This window comes from Rhinopithecus bieti, unplaced genomic scaffold (genome assembly GCF_001698545.2).
Source record: "Rhinopithecus bieti isolate Rb0 unplaced genomic scaffold, ASM169854v2 scaffold_40803, whole genome shotgun sequence".
Taxonomy (NCBI): Eukaryota; Metazoa; Chordata; class Mammalia; order Primates; family Cercopithecidae; genus Rhinopithecus; species Rhinopithecus bieti.
The window spans coordinates 544,097-564,898 of NW_016816762.1; the positions used below are offsets into that span (position 1 = coordinate 544,097).

Genomic DNA, 20,802 nt, shown 5'->3' on the forward strand with positions numbered 1-20,802 from the left:
GATGCGGTCTGGGCTGTTGGGTACTCACTTTTCCTAAAAGATGCCATCTGCTTGGAGCAGAATAGGCTGTGACACGCAAGAGCCCCCGGGGAAACGGCGACAGCAGTGGTGGGTGTTAACGAGCAGGCATAAGGGACTGCTCCCAGCGGTGCTTCCTCTGAAGCCATTGCCACCTGCAGCAGCACAGGAGACAGAAAGGCCCTTTCTCCGGGTCCAGGCGGCTCAGGCCCCTATGTGCCCTGGTGTAGGAGAGACCCAGGCTTCTTGGTAGAGGCCCAGAGCCCTGCGCTGCCACCACTGCTGGATGATGCTCAGGACCTCGGGGCTGGCCCTGCTGGCTCTGGTCTGTGCTGTGGGCTCAAGCCAGGCCAGCGGCTTCACAGGTGAGGGGTCTGGGCTTGGCATGGGCAGTTCTTGAAGAGGGAGGCTCCCTGACATGGGTCTCATGAGGACAGCCCCCTGCTAAGACCTAGGTGGGTAAGGATACCTCTGCTTGAAGAGGCGACGTCTGTTCCTTGGTGGACGAGCTTTTCCGTAAGCGCACATGGTAGCAGCTGTGGAGGTGGGGCAGGAGTGCCAGGTATGGTTTTGGGAAGAGGACTCCTTAGTGGGAACCTGTTGCTGAATCACCGGGGCGTTTGTAGGGGTAAAATGCAGATTCTTAGCCAGCAGGTCTGGGGTGCAAGGCCTGGAACTCTGCATGTCTGTGGGTGATGCAGATGCTGTGGGTCCTCAGATCCCACTGAGAACAGTGAGCTCCTACAAACGCAGAAGAAAGGTCTCCTGAACCTTGGTGCATCCAAGTCCTCACTTAGAGATAAAAAAAAAAAAAAAAAAAAAAAAAAAGACCCCGTCTGGGTAACATCATGAGACCTCATCTCTACCAAAAAAAAAAAAAAAAAAGCCAGGCATGGTGGTGCACACTTGTGGTCCCAGCTGCACAGGAGGCCGGGATGGGAGGATCGCTTAAGCTTGGGAGGTCGAGGCTGCGGTAAGCTGAGACTGCTCCACTGCACTCCAGCCTGGGCAGCAGAGCAAAACCCCCCAGATAAACAAAGAAAAGCCACAATACAAAAACAAAAACGGGAGACCCAGAATGGATCAGGGACTCGCCCAGGCCACACAGCTCACAGGGCAGAGTCACCGCAGGAGCCAGCGGCTGCACCAGGGCTCTGTCTGGAGTCTTCAGGCATGCGGAGAGCAGAGCAGCTGCTAAAAAATACATGGGGGTTCTGAAACCCCAGAATCCAGGGAAATGGGACTGCAGAATTTTAAAACCGTTTTCCTCTTAAAATCTGTCTTACTCAGTTACAAATTTAAAGGAATCCCTTCTGTTTCTAAGACCCACTATGTTTTTGTACTACCTTAAAGCTTTTCACCCAGAAGCAGGATTTTGCTTTGTGATTTGTGAAATGGATATTCCCATCGGAACAGGTAATGTGTAGACCCCACAGTTCAGATCCATAATGGGTCGGAATCCTGGGAAGCTGGAGAAGGTCTTAGGAGGTGTTTCCAGAACCCCTCATTGTAGATGAGGACACGGGGCAGAACCTCAGCAACCCCACATGTGCCCATCCCGAATCTTCCCTGGGTGCCAGCACTGCCTTCACGGGCATGGCCCCACTTCAGCCTTCTGCTGCCTCAGGGCATGGATGTTATTTCACAGATGACAAGAGGGGGGCACTGGGGGGGCATGACACAGGTGCAATCACACAGCAGGGTGTGAGCGCAGGTCCATCTGACCCCAGGACTCTTGTCGGCCCCAGAGCATTAGGCTTTCCCACGTCTGAGACTGGAATCCAAGACCCCGCGCTCCTGCTCTGATGGCCCTTGCAGGGCTTTGCAGAATGGCAGAATCTGCTAAACGTTTTCTTCTCTGGGCTCTGCCAAGAAGCCAGGCTTGGGATGGCACATGGCCTCAGATAAATATGAAAAACAAAACAGGACAACTCCTGGGTTCCACAGGAGACGAGTGTGTGTGTGTGTGCGCGCGTGCACATGCAGGTGTGCGTGTGTGTGCAGGAGGGCTCTGCTGTGGACCAGCTGAGTCCATGTAATGATCAGGTGGGGCCCTGGCAGCTCTCTAGAGACCAGGAGCTGCAAGTGTCCTTAATGTGGTTGGCATTTCTGCTCAGGTTACGATGAAAAACACAAGCTAGATCCACCCTGCTAAATTCTTGGTACAGGAAGTCCTTAGCCTTTGCCTTGCTCAGCGTGGTCACTGAGTAGGTGAGTGCGTTCCTTCTGGCCATACTCCACCGTTCCTCATGCAAGTCACCTCTAGGCTCTCAGCCCAGCTGTCCTGGCCCGGGAAGCTGATGTGTCCTGTTCCACCCCGTACGACAAGGACCTCCTGTTCCTTTGCAGAGCTCACGGTAACTACCCCACTGGTGATGGCAAACAGCAGGTGGTCCCCATCTCTAGAGGCCCTGCTGAGCCCGCAGGGTGATTTGGGGTTCAGCCCCCAGAGGAGGTTGCAGCTCCAGTCCCTGTTGCTTGTGCAGTGGGGTCGCTCTGCGCAAGCGTGTGGTCCAGCACCTGTGTTCCGTCCAGAGCAAAGCTGCAGCCTCTTCCCTCACCTGGTTTGAGGGCCAGCTCTGCCCTGTTTCTTCCTGGGGTGAGTAACAAGCCCCCGGAGTCCCGCTTTCTGCACACTTATAGGTTGCTGTGAGGTTCAAGGAGGGAATCTTCAGAGATGCTGCCCCAGTGGAGGGAATAAGGACAGCATTGGTTTTGCGATCCTTTCTGCTCCCATCTCTGTGTTCCTCCCCAGAAATCAATCCAGCTACTCATTGAGGGAAATAAACTGTAATACTGAGCGCCCACCTCTTGGCTGTACAGTCTAGTAAAGCTTAGAGCTCAGGGGTTGAGTGTCTGAAATGCAAGCACTGTATGTCAAATCCTCCGTTCATTAGGCACTGAGAGTCCGTATACTCAGAGTCCCCTGCCAGGTGCCACAGGGGAGCTGGAGAGGACTCTTCACCATCCCTGTGTTCACTGGTTAGGGCTGCTGGAACAAAGAAACAGCCTGGTGCGGCTTAAACAGTGGAAATGGATTCAGTCACAGTTCTGGAGGCCGGAAGTCTAAGTTGAAATTGCGGGCAGGGCGGGCTCCTCCCAAGCCGCTGCAGGAGTCTCTGCTCTGGGCCTCCAGCTTCTGGGGTAATCTTTGGTGTTCCTTGGCAGTAGAAGCACCACCCCAGTCTCTACTTTCTTCTCCCTGTGTGCCTGTCTGTCTCCACATTTCCCTTTAGCATAAGGGCCAGTCATATTGCATTAGTGCCCAGCCTAATGTCTCCACTTTAACTTGATAACCTCCAGAAGACATTACTACGGATAAGGTCACATTCTGAGTTACTGGGGTTTAGGACTTTAATATACGAATTTTTAGAGGAACACAATCTATTCAAATTAGGCAATAGGGTTCTCCCGGGGAGATGGGAAGCCCAGGCACACGTCAGGGGATGTCCATGACAAAGAGTCTCGTGGTGAATGTCATGGGGCCAGGGGTCTCGAGAACGGAGTAATCACGTTGATGGAGGGGTGATGGGCCTTGTGTACAGGAACCAGGCTCTGGTGAGAGATGCATGGGGCCCGATATGGTAAATCTGATGCTTGTCCTGCAGCAGGGGTGACTGTGCCTCCTCCTGATCACAATGGTAACAGCTGAACAGTTGAATTGGTCTTTTTTTTTGAGACGCAGTCTTGCTCTGTCGCCCAGGCTGGAGTGAAGTGACGTGATCTAGGCTCACTGCAACCTCTGCCTCCTGGGTTCAAGCAATTCTTCTGTCTCAACCTCCCAACTAGCTTGGATTACAGGTGCGCCCCACCACACCTGGCTAAGTTTTTTTTTTTTTTTTTTTTTTTTTTTTTTTTTTTTTTTTTTTTTTTTTGAGAGGGAGTCTCCCTCTGTCACCCAGGGCGGAGTGCAGTGGCACAATCTCAGCTCACTGCAACCTTAACCTCCCGGGTTCACGCCATATTCCTGCCTCAATCTCCCGAGAAGCTGGGACTATAGCTGCCCACCACCATGCCTGGCTAATTTTTTGTATTTTCAGTAGAGATGGGGTTTCACCGTGTTAGTCAGGATGGTCTCCATCTCCTGACCTCAGGTGACCTGCCCACTTCAGCCTCCCAAAGTGCTGGAATTGTAGGCGTGAGCCACCATGTCCGGCCTGAGCTGGTCTTTTATCATCAACAAACTTCTCACACGTGCTTTAAGTACCTGCTTACTTATCTTCCACCTCACTGAAAAGAAAGCCGTCTTTGTCATGTCCTGGCCGCAGTATCCTTCAGTTTCCACTGTGGCGGGAACTGCTGCTCGTTCACTTCCCATGTGGCAACCTTGAGGCTCAGGGGGACGAAGAGATAGACGTGCACGAGATTCTACGGCCTGTGGAATCAGCCCACGTGGAGCAGAACAAAGGGACATGATCTCTAAGCCTTGATTCCAGTGCTGTGCTCTTTCCTTCGTATATTGGTTGTGAGACCTTGTGCTTCAGGAAGCGTGCGTGGGGCCCAGGTGGCATCTCCTCCTCGGTCACAGCGGCTTTCTTAGCAGGCCAGGCTATGTTGATGCTTTATTCTTCTGTGCTCACTCATGCAACAGCCTTCCTGGTGCACTAGCAGGCAAAGGCCGGTGGAGAGGGCTGGTGGGCAGCTTCCGAGAGGCCTGCCCGAGTGCGGGAGGTGTGGTCTCGCTTGCTGTTGCAGAGGGACGCCTTGCGGATAACCGCTCGCATGGATCTGATCCTGGTGTTCTCAGTCGCCTCCTTGCTTGCCTCTTTTAGAAAAAGGCCTCTCCCTGTTGGGCTACCAGCTGTGCAGCTACCGTGTGACCCACACTGTGCAGAAGGTGGAGGCTGTGCAGACGTCCTACACGACCTATGCGTCCTGCGGTGGCTGGATCCCCTGGAGGCGGTGCCCCAAGACTGTTTACCAGACCCAGTACCTGGTAGTGGAGGTTCCCGAGTCCAGGAATGTGACCGACTGCTGTAAGGGCTACGAGCAGCTCGGCCTCTACTGTGTCTTGCGTGAGTCCAGGGCTGCCGGGCTGGGGCGGGGCCACCCTTGCAGTCGAGACTCCTGATGGGACAGTCACCGTTGACACCCATCGGCCCGGAACTTGCTAGATCTTCCAGGAGCGTGGTTCCCAACCTTGACCAGGCAGCAGGGTTATCGGCAGGGCTTGTCCCTGGCCCCACTCTCAGGTTTCTGAGTCCGTGGGTGGGGCTGAAGTACAAGAATTTACCCTCCTGACAAGTTCCTGGGTGACACTGACGCTGCTGGCCCAGGAACCCCACTTTGAGAACCTCTGTTATTCTCAGAGGGCCCCAAGTCCTCCCGCTTCTCAGTGCAGTTTGAAAGCTGCTGTCCTGTAGGATGCTTGGGGTCAGTTACCAGGATGACCAGTGTGGTTAGGCCAGGCCAGGGTCTGAGCCGTTGGGAGGGGGCGGGGACTCAGGGCTCAGCCTACTGAGACGCAGGTGATCTCTTTCAGGGGAGGGGTGTGTGTGTGTGTGTGTGTGTTTAGTGGTTGCTAATTTTGAGTCAATACCAGATCTGCAATGAGTTTCTGTATAGTCAGAAGGTCCTGCCTCACACCCCCACTGTGGAAGGACATGGGGGTGTGTGGCTCCAGCTTGGTGTTGGCCAGGGTCACTGAGACACAAGGGCTGTGGCCTCCAGAGTGCAGAAGCCACCAGCTCCTGGGTGCCCCAAGGGGGCTCCTACAGGACCCATCCTTGTGGCCTGAGACCAGGACACCAGCAGAATGGAGTGCAGACTCCCCACACCAGGGTGCCTGCCTCCTCCAGAAACCAAGGGCCCCAGGTTGCAGAGTCTGGGGTCTGCATAGACCTGCATGCTGGGCCATCCTGAGTGGGCCCTCCCTCGGCCCCTGGTGCGATTTCACAGATGACAGGGAGAGTTGACGCTTTTCTGCTGCCCTGTTCAGAGGCCCAGGCCCAGAGAGGGCCTGATGGTTTCGGGTGTGCTGTTAACAGGCACACTCCTCTTTGAGGAGTGTTAAAACAATACCACCATGACCAATACCTCCATCACCAATAGAAACCAGGCGGGGCCAGCTGACCCCAGAGCAATGGCCTTCTGTACTCCCATTGCTTCCCTAGAGGGCCACCGGCAGGACAAGACTATGCCTTGGCCATGCTGCTCAGGTGCTGGTCTAAGGAGACCCTTCCTGTCCTGATGCCTGGCCCCATTTCCACCTTCCCTTTCTCTGAGGGCCACACACACAGAGGGGCCTGCTGAGCCCCAGTTGCTGCTGTCCCTGCCCTGCAAGCAGCCTCCACTCCTAGTGGATGGCAGGGGCCATTAGGACACAGGTGCTGATGCCACGGCACCTTGGTGTAGAGCATGTGGACTTTGCAGCCAGGACATGCCCTGTCCTGTCCTGTCCTGTCTTACCTGTGGAGGCCACACCTCTTCCTACCTGTTGGCATTGTCAGGACTAGTGAGGGGAGGAGGCCCTGGGGGAGGCCGATCAGCAGCCCCTTCCTGCCCCCTGCTTGGCAGGGCCACACCAGCCCCACCCATGCCCACCATCACCTTCTGTAAGAGACCCTGGCCTGCTGCAACAAACAAGTTAATTCCCTCCCAGAAGACAGGGAGGCCCCTCCCCACCACCTGCCCTTCATCCTCCTCCACAGAACAGCCTCCAGGAACTGCCTCTTGTGGGAATCAGCCGCACTGTTAGAGTGTTAGCACCTTTAATTAGGGGCTCACCAGGGCGATGCTTTTGCAGTCAGGGAGTCCCATGGGTGACAGTGGGCTGCCATGGGGAGCTGCAGGGAGTGGAGGGCGAGGCCACAGGGAGGGATGTGGGGCATGAGGGAAAGTGGACTCACTCTGCGGGCCCTGAGCCCCTCAGTACATGGCCCCTCAGGTTCTAGAAGGCTCACTCTGGCACAGTGAAGAGGGGGCAGACCTAGAAGGAGGAAGGAAGAGAAGAGGGAGGGGAACAGGCGTTGCCTGAGTGCATTCTTTCTAAGAGGCCAGGGCAGGAAACCCTCCAATCCCTCAGGCACCAAAAGAATAGGCATCCCTGGCTCTGCAGGCGGAGATCCAGGCTAGGGTAGCCCCGTGCCTCCACCACCATGGCACATTTCTGGGAAGCCTGGCTCGGGACATGGACCCGGGGCTCTCTGAACCCCAGGCAGATTTTTGGTGGTTTACCAAGCTGCACTTTGGTGTAGAGGAGTTTGTGGCATTTGAATGCTGTGGCTGTGGCGATTGTGGGAGGAGGAACATTTCAGGGCACTGAGGACATGGAGTTCTTTCTCAGAAAGGTCCCTGCCTGTGCCGGGGCCTGGTGAAGGGCATAGCCCATGAGGCTTCTGCAGCTCCTGCTGCTGGAGGGCCTGTATCCCGTGGGCCTCCATCTCTTCCCAGCCCCAAGGTCAGAGACATCACGCTGGTAGTGTGAAGGTGCCTGTGGTGGGCAGATTTACACCCCGGATTTTGGCAGCACAACCTTCTCTATGCTTGCACAGCTCTTTTGATCCAAGCCGCTTTTTCTGGGATGCCGCACGGTAGGTTGACCCCTTGGAGCTGGATGTGAGATGGTCCCAGTAAGTGGCCTGTTGAGCACTGCAACTCTGATTTGTACAGAATGAAGCAGGTCTGAAGCTGGACCTGGCAGATGTTGGGGGCACCTGGAAATACTGGGAGGTGTGAAGGGCAGGAGATGCTCCTTCCTCTGCAGCGAGGCCTCCAGGTCGCCGGAGTGTGGGTGACTCACACCTCAGCCGCCCGGGGGTCTGCGCCTCGGAGTCCCATCCCCCAGACAGTGGTAAAATGCCAGACATGTTTCCTCCTTTCTCCTCCCACTCAATCATGACTTATGCAAAAAAGCGAAGGGAAGCATCCACACACACGTGATATGATTTTCAGTGACTTTTTCAACTTTTTCATTCCAGCATTTGGAACGCAATGACACCTGGTGCATTATTTTAAGTTTTTAAAAATATAATTACAGAAAGGAATACATGAGCCATGCAGAAAATTTGGAAACACAGAAAACAGGAGGAGGAAACGATCCCAAGCCTGCTGCTCACGAATAACCACCTTTCACATGTTCTTTATCCGGGGCAGACATTTCACAAGAGGATGGCCACTGTGTCCAAGACGTTTGTAGCATGATTTTACCACTCAGCAATGTATCCACAGCAGCTTTCATATCCATAAACATGACTCCACTGCATGCTTTTACGGCCACATGGCATTACCTCATACGCACATCAGCATTCACTGAGCAAGTTCTTGCCACTTAACATTCAGTTGTTTCTAATTACTCATTAGCATACATAATGCTGTGATGAACAGTATACGGTACAAACGCGGCTGTGCACAAGTTGGATTATGTGCTCAGGATGAATTCTGAGAAGTGGAACTCAGCATCTTAGCTGTGCTCCCTAACTACAGTGACACCCCAATTCTGCACAGGATCAACCTCCTGGCAAACTCAGCCTTGTTAGGCAAATCCAGGACCCCACGGGACCAGGAGACTCCCCAAAACTTCTTGTCCTCGCAGGCTGATGACCAGGGGCCCTTTGGTGAGAACCTCTTGTCCTGACCAGGCGAAGAGGCGCTGAGGAAGGAGGAGGGAGACAGGAGCGACTCCTCCCCAGCTCATCCAGTCCTCAGCCCTTGGAGCCTGGAGTTTTACTGCTCAAACAGAAAGCTCCCCTGTTGCCTCACTGGACCATGACTAACAGTGTTGCCAGGAGCTGAGCAGTTCTTTTATTGTTTGCATTGAGTTAGGGAAGAAGGAGATTTTTGACTTTCTACCAAGTTGGACTTGTTCAGCTTTCCCAGGGCGCTCAGTCAGCTGGCCAGCTCCAAGGGATGGAGGGGCTTCCCGGCAGTACCCAGTTAAGATGCAAACCTTTCACTCAAAAACACGCCTCTGGTGATTAGGCAACTATTTTTGGAAGCCAATTTTGGGGGGATTGTTTCTATTTAAATAGCCTTTTAGTTTAGAAGAGTTTTAGATTTGCGGGGAAGTCTTTATCTTTCTGCAAAGATAATGCAGAAAGGTCTTGTACCCCCCAACCCAGCTTCCCCTAACGTTAGCATCTTACAGCTCTCGGGACAACTTGTCATAAGGAACCGGCACTGGGCATTGCCAAGAAACTCCATACTTTATTTGGATTTCCCTGCTTTCCCCAGAATGTCTTTTTCTGTCCCAGGAGCCCACCTTCCATTTAGTCCACACATCTGCTTAACCCTTAGGCCTTTGCTTTTTGCACTGGGAGACAAAGCAGAGACCTTCAGATGCTCAGCAAGCCTCCACCAGGCTCCTGATATTGCCCTCCTCGAGCTGCACCCAATGTTCATTTTTCATGCACGGCCATTGGTAGAGCTGCCTTCATGATGAGGAGAAGAAGACTGAGTCAGGGACAACGCAAGAAAGAGTGTGGCTGAGAGGAATGCCCACAGCAAGGCCAGGCGCCAGGCAGACAGGACTGTGTGAGAAGAGTGGGGATGCAGTCTGTCCGCATATTCTGCGACTCTGGCTCCCCCTGCTCTGGCCAGCTGAGCAGTGTCCTTGGTGATGCGGTCCCAACAGAAACCAGGGCTGCCACCTTCTTTCTTGGTTGCGGAGTGCTCTGCAGAGACCCTGGGGGACCCAAGAGGCCGGTCCCTGGGGTTGCAGCCTGTTGAGGCTGCCCTTCCACTTGGCCAATCCCACAAGTTTTCCCCACCCTCGTGGGGGTGAGTCTCAGACACAGTTACCAGCTGGCCTCCTCTAGTCTTCTGGGCTCTGAGAGGTCTCGAGCTGTGCTTGTAAACATCCCCGGGCCATAGACACACAAAGCTTGCCAGGCATCTGGGCACGAACTGGACAGCTCTGAGTAAAGCCCCAGGGGGAGCACGGCACTCACCATCAGGATGGCTGACTCTGGAGGCCACAGAGCGGGGCAAGCCTTCTCCGGGGCCCTGAACGGGGGTCCCTCCTCCCTATGTGTCCTCCTCATGGCTGCCCTCTGCCTCGTGGAGCTCCCATCTTCTCAGCTTCCTTCCGTCCTGGGAGATGGGGTCGTCTCCTGCCCTGGGCCCACCTCTGCTGTCTCGGCAAAGGCACCCTGCAGGCTCTGCGGCATCGGGCACAGGCTCCGCTGTCTCCTGTCCCCTGGGGTTCTGTTTCTTCTCCTTGCCCCTCCTCTTGTGCTTCTCAGAGCCCTGAGCGTCAGCCCCCGGACTCCTGACAGCTTCCCTTTGGGTGGATTCGCAGACTCCTGCAGTGCTTTCTGAGAGCTCTACAAGCCCCTTTTCTGGAAAGCCCACCATGGCCTCCCTCTGCAGCCCTGACTGAGGTCTGGTCCCCAGGACCAGTGTACCTCCCATGGGGACCCCACCGGGCTGGCCTCTTGCCCTCCTCGTCTTTGCCTCCTGCAGAGGCTCGCCGTGTTTCTGTGTCTGGAGCTGCATCTGAGCTGCACTCACACTGCGAGGGGCTGGGGAGCTGGGCAGCCAACAGCCGGCAGGCTGGCCTCAGTGGCCACCTCCAGTGCCACTCTGCCATGCGTCTCCACGTGGGCAAACAGTGAATGTGTCCAACTTCACATTTGTACTGCCACACCTGGTCTACCCCAGGCCGTTCTTCCCACAGCTTTCCCCAGCTCAGGAATGGAGCCCCAGGGATGCCAGCCGCGAAACCTGGGAGCGTTCCTGAAGCGTATTCTTCTCTTACACTCCATCCCGTCTGTCAGCACATCCTGTGGACGCCCCCACCTGATCTCCCCAGGGTCCCATGCTCCACTCGTCTGCACTGTCACCTGGGCCAGCCTCCACCACACCCCACACCAGGCCTGTATCTCACCTCGTGGGCGCCAGGGCTGATGTCTGCAGGGCTGCTCTGAGCTCCCCTCTGCCCAGCCCAGGCATGAGCCCCTCTCTAGAGCGGCCTTCCCAGACCTCCATCCCCCACACTGCTTCATCCCCCGAGGCTCTCACCCTGTCTGAATGTCTGTAGATCGCCTTGCACTGTTATTCCCCCACTGGAATATAAGTTCCCTGAAGGCTGGGCTCTGGGCACCCGGGATTGTGCCTGGCACATAGTAGGTGCTCAACAAATATTGAATGAATGAATGAATGAATGAATGAGCTATCAGGACTGGAAGCAGCAAGGGGCCCTCTAAGGGGTGGTGGAGCCTCTTGGACCTGGACTCCTGAGGCCTGGAAGAAACAGAGACACCTAGGACCTCAACTGAAGCTGCCCTGGCAGGACAGATGGGCAGAGGATATGAAAGCCAAAGCCAGCGGCCCGCCAATGGGGTGGGTCTGCCCAGGCATGGGGATGGGCCCTGAACAGGCCACAGACCCACAGGCAGACTTCAGCACCAGGAAGCACCGACATGAGGCCCCTGTGAAGCAAATGACATTCGTCTTTTATCGCCAGCATCATTAACTGTACCATTTTCTCCCAGCTCTGAATCAGTCCAGAGAGTTCACATCAAGACCCGGGGTCTGCCCTGCAGAGGGGCCTGAACCATCCACCTCCCCCTGCAGCTTGGACACCGACTGTCCTGGACTTCAGAAGTGCTGCCCCTGGTCAGGGGGGCGCTGCTGCATGGCCCCTGCACCCCAAGGTAGGCTGCTGCAGGCCGTGCTCACAGATAGGCAGCAAAGGAGGGTCTCGGTGAGGCTGGTCTGTGTGAAGGTGCAGGGAGGAGTATGTTTCTAGGAGCAGCGACCGATTTCACCAGGAGCCCCCACTGTGTGCACAGGCAGCGCCTGCTCTTAGATAATTTCTTAGTCAAAATCTGGCCCCTGAACTCTCAGGGGAGAAAAGCTCACGGCGCTCTCAGGGGCCCTGAAATGGGAAGACATGTTTGGTGGAGCAGAGAGTCGGATTTCCCAGTTTGCCTGGAGAGGCCAGGGGCTCCAGGCAGATTTGTCACAGGTGCGGAGCTGGCTGTGCCAGCAGTGCCACAGGGGCCTGATGAGCGCTACAACGCTGTAGGCAGACCCTGCCGCCTCAAATGCACGCCTGCCGGTCTGGAAAGTTCTCTTTCGATTGGGGTCTGCATCCAGGAGAATGGGATGGTCTATATACATACATTATATATATATACATACACACATATAATTTAATATTTATACATATTATTTAATATGTGTTTATACATATTATTTAATATTTAAAATATATTATAGCATTAGTATGGTATGCAATAATAAAGCAATAGTATACATAATATCAAATATTATGTGATAATACTATATCATTATACCACATGCTATTCTATAGTACATACCATATTACATATTATTATACTATCCAATATTTGTAGTATCAATAAAATAATGACACAGTATAAAGTAATTTTCTATATCAACATACTATGACAGTATAATGAGGCTGATAGGCTCTATTTACCTCCTAAGCACATCTCTTCAAGGCAAGGCCCGCTGCTGTGGGTCCCAGGCCCAGCTCACCTCTGAGCAGGGATCAGTGGTCTTCAGGGACATTAGGATGGAGAGGAGCGAGGGGCAGGCAGCGGGGACATCCTCCCATCTCCTGTGGTAGATGTCTTTTTGCAGGGAAGTAAATGCAGAGCAGGGCCTCTCATGGCCTCTGGTTCCCTCTCCTGCTCCCTCTCCCACCCCAGCAGCTCTTGTGACTTCAACCTGTCCTGGGTCCATAATCATCAGTGTTTGCCCTCGTGCAGCTCCAGAGAGGGGCCCCGTGGGCTCCTGGTACAACGTCACCATACTGGTGAAAATGGACTTCAAGGAACTCCAGCAAGTGGACCCCAGGCTTCTGAACCACATGCGCCTTCTGCATTCCTTGGTGGGTGAGAAAGACAGGGGCTCCCTGCAGGCTCCTTTCAGCAGCTGCTCAGGCAGACCCAGGTGTGGGGCCGTGGAAGGGACCTGGGGGTGGGGAGGGTGACGTTCCACAAGTGGCCCCAAATGACTGACTGTGAACCAAATTCTAATTCTTAATCAAATCAGCTTCAAAGAGGTATGATTTACATGCAACAACATGCACACAACTGAAGCGTGTATTTGGCTGAGTTGTGATGTGTGTACCTTTGTAGGCCCACCTGTTGTGGTGGAGAACGCAGATCCCTAAGCTTGCAGGCATCTGGAGTCCCAGCAAAGACAGCCTAAGCCCCAAGCTCTTGCCTCACCACCCTCACTCCCAACTTTCTCAAGTTCTGGCTCCTGCTTCATGGAAGCCGGCACCGTCCTGGGATTGCTGAGATGGGAACTGTAGCCTGGGGCTGGAGAGCACCCTGGGGTCCCAGGTTAGCAGTGCCCCTGGCCTTTCCACACAAGTCAGAAGCACACCCCAGGGTGACATGCAAAACTGTCTCCAGAGGTCACCCACTGTCCCCTCGGGATAAAAACAAACACCCTTGCTGACCCCTGCTGATGACACAGCTCACACTTTCTGGCCCATCAGCAGTGAGTGCCAACCAGGATGCCTTCTCCAGCTCAGGCCACCATCAGTCTTGGGAATCCCAGGATGGACAGGGCACTGCATGCCCCCAAGGCGACCCTCCGTGGGAGATGGTCTGACTTTAGGGCCGGCTGCTGACAGGGGCCTGTGCTCAGAGGGTTCAGCTTGGTCTAAAGTGCTGCCGTTGCCTCTGGAAATGCCGAACACTTTTCAGACGAAGGGCCCCGCATTTTCCTTCGGCATCTGTGTAGCTCTTCTGTGCTTCAGATCTTTTGTGTGTCCCACGTGTGTCTGGGTGTCTTGGTGTTAGACCCAGGGCTGGGGCACTCTTTGGCCTTTAGACTAAGCTGGCTGGGAGCCCAGATCAGATGGTGCACACCTCCCGTTGTTCTGGGCTGCTGGCCAGTGAGCTGCTAGACAGGTAGTCTGCAGCCTCGGTCTTAACAGCCTGGGCTAGGAGTGATTCCTGTCTCCTCTTAGCTTGTTGAGGGGCTGTCCAACTGGACAGTTAGAAGCTAGCTCTGAAGCCACACTGCCTGGCCCAAGTGTTGCCACTTATCAGCTGTGTGACCTTGGGCAAGTCACTTAACCTCTCTGTGCCTGAGATACCTCCTCCATTAAATATAAATAATCGGCCAGGAGTGGTGGCTCATGCCTGTAATCCCGGCACTTTGGGAGGCCGAGGCGGGTGGATCACTTGAGGTCAGGAGTTCAAGACCAGCCTGGCCAACATGGTGAAACCCCGTCTCTACTAGAAATCCAATAATTAGCCAGGTGTGGTGGCACATGCCTGTAATCCCAGCTACTGGGGAGGCTGAGGCAGGAGAATTGCTTGAACCCGGGAGGTGGAGGTTGCAGTGAGCCGAGATCGTGCCAGTGCATTCCAATCTGGGCTACAAGCGAGACTCTCTCTCTAAATAAATAAATAAATAAGTAAGTAAGTAAATAGAAATAATCATAACCCCGCCTGAGACAGGGACTATGAGTTTAAATCATACATGTAAAGAGCTCGAGATGGTTCCTGAGCTTCCTGATGTGTGTAGGGCCAGAGATGTTGTGGTTGTTGTGTTTTCACTATTGCTGTGTGCCACCTGCTGTCTCCTTGTGTATGCAGGTTTCGTGTCTCCAACCAGCCCATTACCCCCTGCAGAAACGCCTGCCTTGCCCAGGGGTCAGATAGCAGCAGGGGCTGGGCTCTGAGGCCTGTAAGGGGTTCCAACGAGGATGGGGCTGGTTCCCATTTCTGTATTCTAAATTACGAGTTGCATCTCCTCCCAGGAAGAGGCTTCAAGTGTGTATCAGAGGACCCCAGCTCTCCCCAAACCTCCTTCGGTGCTCCCCGGGGAGACTCGGGGGTTTGCTGACAAAGTTTGTTTTGGTGACCGCTGGTCTGGCTGTGCCGCTGCCGGTTTGCCTGGCTTCCTGAGGGTTGAGATTCAAGATATTAAACTGAAATAAAAATAATGCATTGAAATGAGGAAAGTGATCATTAAACCTCAAAAAAGTAATTGGATGTTTGGATGTACACAACAGGAGACTGTGGCTTGTGATCTCAAATTGTCTAATTCTAGTTCTAATTCTCTGTCGTCAGCTGCAAGAGACCTGCAGTCTTGGCAAGGGTGGGAGACCGAGGGTCCTGGGGCTGGCTGCTATATTAGTGTCCTGGGGCCACTGTTACCAAGGACCACAGACTGGGGGCTTCAAACAACAGAAACTTCCTCTCTCACAGTTCTGGGGACTGGAGAGTCCAAAATCAAGGTGTCGGCAGGGCTGGTTCATCCTGAGGCCTCCAGGCCTCTCTCCCTGGCCTGCAGGCAGCTGTCTTCTCCGTCTCTTCATACTGTCTTCCCCCATTCATATCTGTTTCTGTGTCCACATTTCCCCTTTTTATGAGGGCACCAGCCATATTGGATTGGAACCCACCTTCACTAATTATATCTGCAGTGACCCTATTTCCAAATAAGGTCACATTCTGAGGTGCTGGAGCTTAGGACTTCAACATATAGATTTTAGGGGACAGAATTCAGCTCATCACAACTGGTGCTGAAAGGTATTGATCTGGTTTGTAGGACTTTTATTAGGCTAGTGACGGATGTATAAGTACTGTAGAGGTTCTTTGCTGAGAAGCAGAATGGTTTGTGTGTGTGGACAGTTCATTTCAACTCTGCGGGCCTCAATCTCCTTGTCTGTCTGACAGGGTGTGCTTCTGCTGTGTCATGCTGTGATTCTGGCTTCACAGGTCACCAGCGCCCTACAACCAATGGCCTCCACCATCCACCACCTGCACTCGGCCCCTGGGGACGCCTCCACCACGGTGTCATGGCTGCTGCTGGGCCTGCTGCAGCCACTGCCTGTGGCCGACGTCTCTGCCCTGCTGGGTGACATTGCGAAGCGTGTCTATGAAGTGATCAGCGTCCAGGTGCAAGGTTGGGCTTCCCTCGATCCTCCCTCTGGGGAGGCTGCAGGGTGGGGCCTGAACAGCCAAAATGCAAGGTGAACGCTAAAGCCAGACCAGTCCTTTGTCTTTTAAAGGAGGTTTAAGTTCAGGAGTGAAAGAATAACTGGTTCAAGTGTGTTCATCCCACAGGTGTGGGATCTGCCTTCAGGTCACCCTGTAAACTGCAAGTCCCCAAGTACAGACCTCGAGAACTTATTTTGCCTCCCATTTATGGCCCCTCTCCCCTTCCCTCCATCTCTCCTCAGATCCCTCTGGACTCCTTCCCCCTCGGCAGACTTCTCCTTCCAACCTAGTGGACACTGGAGGGCAAATCCCAGAGCCACACACAAAGAACTTGTTTCTTCAGTTCTTTGGTTTCCTAAATTTCCCTCTTGCCTCTTTCCCACCCTTGCCAAGGACATCCTTGTACTCCAAAGGCTCCTTCAGCAGAATTTGTCTAAAGTTGACAGATACACTGACAAATACACTGGCAAAGCACATAGACGTGGCCTTGTTTCGGGAAGAAATGACCTGTTGTTTATTGTTGTTGTCCTATGTCAGGAATTGGCAAACCTTATCTAAAAGGGACCAGATAGTAAATATTTTTGGCTTTGTGGGCCCACGTGATCTCTGTCTCAGTGACTCAGCCCTGCTGCGGTAGCAGCCACAGACAGTCCGCAAGCAAACCGCCGGGCTCCTGTACGGCTTCCTGTACCCAAGCAGGAGGCAGCCAGGCTAGTCTGCTGCTCCCACGGCTTTGCGGGAGGGTAGCTGCCTTGGTGACGCCTCTTCTATGACACTGAGGAGGCACGTGACAATGCCAGGGCTCAAAGCCATGTGAAAGCTCTAGCGATTGCAGTGATCTCCCTTCAGATCCACACATGTTCTTCAAAACCAAGCTGCATTGCTCTAGTGCCATTAAGCAAAGTGTTCGTTCTATCATCTGCTCTGTCAATGACGTTCGGCCAGAGGTTGCAGGAGCACACCTGTGGATGGACCAGTTGAGTTTATTATTCGAGGCAGCAAGGGAGAACCCATACCATGGAAAACCATGAGGCCTCTCAGTAAGAGATTGTTAGAAAGAAACTGTTACAGGATGTGGGTTGTGATCGGGTGGTTTGGGGAGGGTCTAGGGAAGTGTGATTTTGTTCTGAATTGAATGCTGTCAGGAAATGGAGGCAACTCCATGATTGGGAATCTCAGTATATCTAAGCAAATGAGACGGGCACAATTGCATAAAGATAAGCTATAATTTGTGAAGAACTAAGAATCACTCATTTGGGCCAAGAGAGGGGCGTTAGTATTTTGTGGATGACACATGAGCTTATCACTGTCTGTGCTTAGACAGCATTATGAAGAAGCTGGTCGCTGTGAGATGGTTCTGTCTGGGAGGCCTGGGCCAGCCTCAGAATGTCAGGGGTAGCTCTGGGTTTCCTTGTTGGCACAGAAAACACCCATCAATTTGCTTTACCCTTGGGGTGGGATGTTTTGGCCCCGTCTTTTCATGACCACCCAGACTCAGTCCAGCCCAGAGTGATTTGCTCATGTGAGGCTGCCCGGTGAGCGAGCCGCGAGCCCTGCCTGACTGAACATGGGCCACTGCTTGGATGAAGATGGCCAGCAGCCGCACGGGGCCCTCTAAGATGAGGCTTCTATAGTCCCTCTTGGGCTCAGTGCCCAAGGCACCCCTCAACCGACGTGGCACAAATCCATGGCACGAGTCCACAGAGGCCGTGCGTGTGCAGGTAGATGAGGACGGCGAGGTGGCGGCAACTGCTGAGTGTGGGTCCTGCTGTCCGTCCCTGTAGATGTCAATGAGTGTTTCTACGAGGAGCTCAACGCCTGTTCTGGAAGGGAAATGTGCGCAAACCTGGAGGGCTCGTACCAGTGCATCTGTCACCAGGGAGCTCCAGCCACGCCTCCGCGGAAGCTCAACCTGGAGTGGGAAGGTAACGGCCAGGCTCTCTCAAATGGTGTGGGAATGGCTTAGTTCCCGTTTGCCCCCGGAATACTCACCAGCAGTGCTTGCAGCTGCAGCATTTACCCCGAGATAACTTTGCCATGAAATATCTTGCTTTTATTATTATTTTCGCATCACTCTGGTATGTCGACTTTGGAAACAAAAGACACAATTCTCCTTATAGCATTCTGTTTTTAGTAGTGGTGTTTCCGTTTACAAAATATAGTGATTCTTGATTGCTGGAAATGTCAAATCCTAGAAAACAGCATTCCTACGTGTGTTGTTAACATTGTTCTCAGACAAGTTGTTGGCCGACGATTCATTTGCTGAACCTGTTTTTCTGAAATAGATGATTCTGATGATTCAGACAATTCTGAGGTTAGTTCTGTTTAGAAATAACTCCAAGAACAGTTTTTATATTTTATTTTCATATTGAAAATCAGATTTGTTTTAGCCCCAAAGGGTGTGTTTATGTAAAATTAAATGAGTGTTGGCAGTGAGCTGCCCTTTTTGTCTTCGAAACGGGAAAAGGGTGAAGGCATTTTTCAAAGGCTGGATAGTCTTTAGACCACAGAGACTCTTCTTGCTGAGAGGGAACGGCTGGCTCACAGGCACAGAATACACTTAGTTCTCTCAACCATCATTGGTCTCCTAGTGGGCCACTCTTGCCTCCGTTCTTTGGCTTAGGAAATGTTGATTTAGGTGCTATTCACTGTGCTAGGTACTGGTAATGGAAGCATGAAGAAGCAGGTCCTAATCTCTGTCTGTCTAGTGAGTTGTGGAAATGGAGACATTTTGACGCATGAAAGGGCATGACTGATGTCTGCATTGGAACCACGGAGATAAGCTGGGACTGTCCCTAGCATCGCGGGGTCAGCCTGGGGAGCAGAAGAGCGGGCTGGGCGTAGGGGGAAGCACGTAGAAAAACATGCCCAGGTCTGTCCCTGTTGGGAGTGGGGAGGGATGTACCAACCAGGACTGGCACACGGGATTGGCTCTGCCATCAAGCAGCTTGGAATAAGAAGTAACTGTGTAATCTGAAATGTAGGAAGGCGCTATAAAGATGATACACTGCATGCAGGAGTCTAGGGTGTAGAAGGTGGTGGAGAAAGGGATTCAGGCAACATTTTAGAGGTAGAACCTCTGGAACTTACTGATTAATTCAGTGAAGAAGAGGATAAAGGAAAGAAGACGGAATCCAGATATCTTGATTGAACCATGGAGTAGAGGGTGTTTCCACTGCAGTGGATGGGGAAGATGGGAGCTGTTGTTATTATTGTCAGTAATAGTTACAGCTGAGATGGAGTGAGTGGAGGTGCCAGAATGCTGACTGAGTTGGACACGTGGTGCTGGAGCGCAGAGGCGGGGCTGGGCTGCATATGTGAGTCCAGGGTCACTCGCCTCCAGGTGGCACTTAAACCATGGCATGGCTGAGAGAAGGGAAGAGGCCTGGGGCCTGCGGCCAGAGAACCCCAACAGTGCCAGGTCAGTGCAGGAGGAGAGGCTGCAGAGGACAGGGTAAGGCAGGAAAACAGCTGGACGGGCGTGTGCAGTCAGGTCAGCAGGGAAGGCTCAGCAAGCCCCAGGCGAGCAAGCGGTAAGCTGGACGGCAAGCAGGGAGGGCGCACGCGTGGGTAACAGCGGGGCAGGAAACGGCCGTGGGAACTGCAGGGATCTGGTGCCGGCTTCAGGAGAGCAGAAGGGAAGCAGCCAGCAGCCCAGGTTAGGAAGACAGCTGGAGGAGAAAAAGAAGAGAAAACAACTGAGAATCCTGCAGGGAAGCTTGACTATGAAGAGGCTAAGGGAAGGAAAGTCTGGTGTGGAGGAGGCTGTGGACTCCCAGGGGGTCTCTCAGGCAACGCTGATCCCATCTCTTTCTATTTCCTGTTCCTTTCCAGGTTTTGACTTTATTGAATACAAGTATTTTTTGTTTTTTGTTTTTTAATCTTATTTAAATCCTGCTACGTGTGTAATTTTATAAGCTGCTTTCTTCAGTTCCTATAGTGTGTACAAAGTTTCCAAGAAGAAGCCTGGTTTTCACCATGATGATTATTGGTAGTTGAAAACTAACAGCTTTCTAAAGCAATCATATAATATTCTTTCCCCTCACGGGAGCACTTTTCTGCTTCCAGGAGTCTGGAACTGTAACATTGTGACAAGGGTTACAGAGAATCTCTTTATACCCAATTTGAATTCGTTAATCATTTAATTTGCATGTTCTTTTTCCTTAAAAGGACTCAACAGTGACGACCATCCCTTTGTTCACAATAACAGCACAGCTGGCAGTTGCCGGCACTTCACATACACTGGGCTCTGCTCTCAGCACTCTGTGGGTATTGCTTCGTTTAGAGTCTTAGAATAACCTCAAGAGGCAACTACTCTTCTTACGCTCATTTTTTCAGAAGAGAAAATTGAGGGAGACGAAGGTGATGTTCTTGCATAAGACCCCAAGGCTGGTTCTCTGCAGACGCACATGAACCAGCTGTTCATGACTCCCTGCCACCCTCGTCATCCCGAGGCCATCTTCCCCAGCAGCCCTCTGGAGGGGACCTGCCTGAGAGTGTGATGGCCTCTTCCGCATCCTCGGGGGCTGTCCTTTGTCCTGGTGCACGTAGGGAAACCACCATGCCCTTCCCACCTTCATGAGTGCTTAGAACCAGGAGTCGGTAGAGGTCCAGAAGACTTGAATTATTTTCTTTGGTGTTCCAGAGCCGAACTAGGAAAAGGAGTCTAAGGTTGTGGTTTATTTATTTAATTAATTTTATTTTTTATTTTTTGTAGAGACAGGGTCTTACTCTGTCGCCCAGGCTGGAGTGCAGTGGCGTGATCACCGGTCACTGCAGACTCCAGCTCCCAGGCTCCAACCTCAGCCTCTGGAGTAGCTGGGACCACAGACGTGCACCACCACAGCTGGCTCATTTTAAAATTTTTTGTAGAGATGAAGTCTCACTGAGAAGCCCAGGCTGGTCTCAA

General features: G+C 53.0%; 1 protein-coding gene across 4 annotated transcripts in view; it reads left to right on the forward strand.

Annotated features, from left to right (window-relative positions):
• Positions 1-307: 307 nt before the first annotated feature.
• The window catches only part of UMODL1 (uromodulin like 1), a 66,375-nt gene continuing 45,880 nt past the window's right edge, over positions 308-20,802 (forward strand). Inside the window, exons 1-6 of one of the 4 annotated variants that reach the window (XM_017855213.1) lie at positions 308-383; positions 4,791-5,033; positions 11,451-11,612; positions 12,696-12,817; positions 15,672-15,858; positions 17,678-17,818. In XM_017855213.1, coding sequence (XP_017710702.1) covers positions 308-383; positions 4,791-5,033; positions 11,451-11,612; positions 12,696-12,817; positions 15,672-15,858; positions 17,678-17,818 — 931 coding nt within the window. Of the gene's footprint in view, positions 384-4,790; positions 5,034-11,450; positions 11,613-12,695; positions 12,880-15,671; positions 15,859-16,742; positions 16,934-17,677; positions 17,819-20,802 lie in introns of those variants that run through there. The other 3 variants (XM_017855214.1, XM_017855215.1, XM_017855216.1) reach the window with 3 other exon arrangements.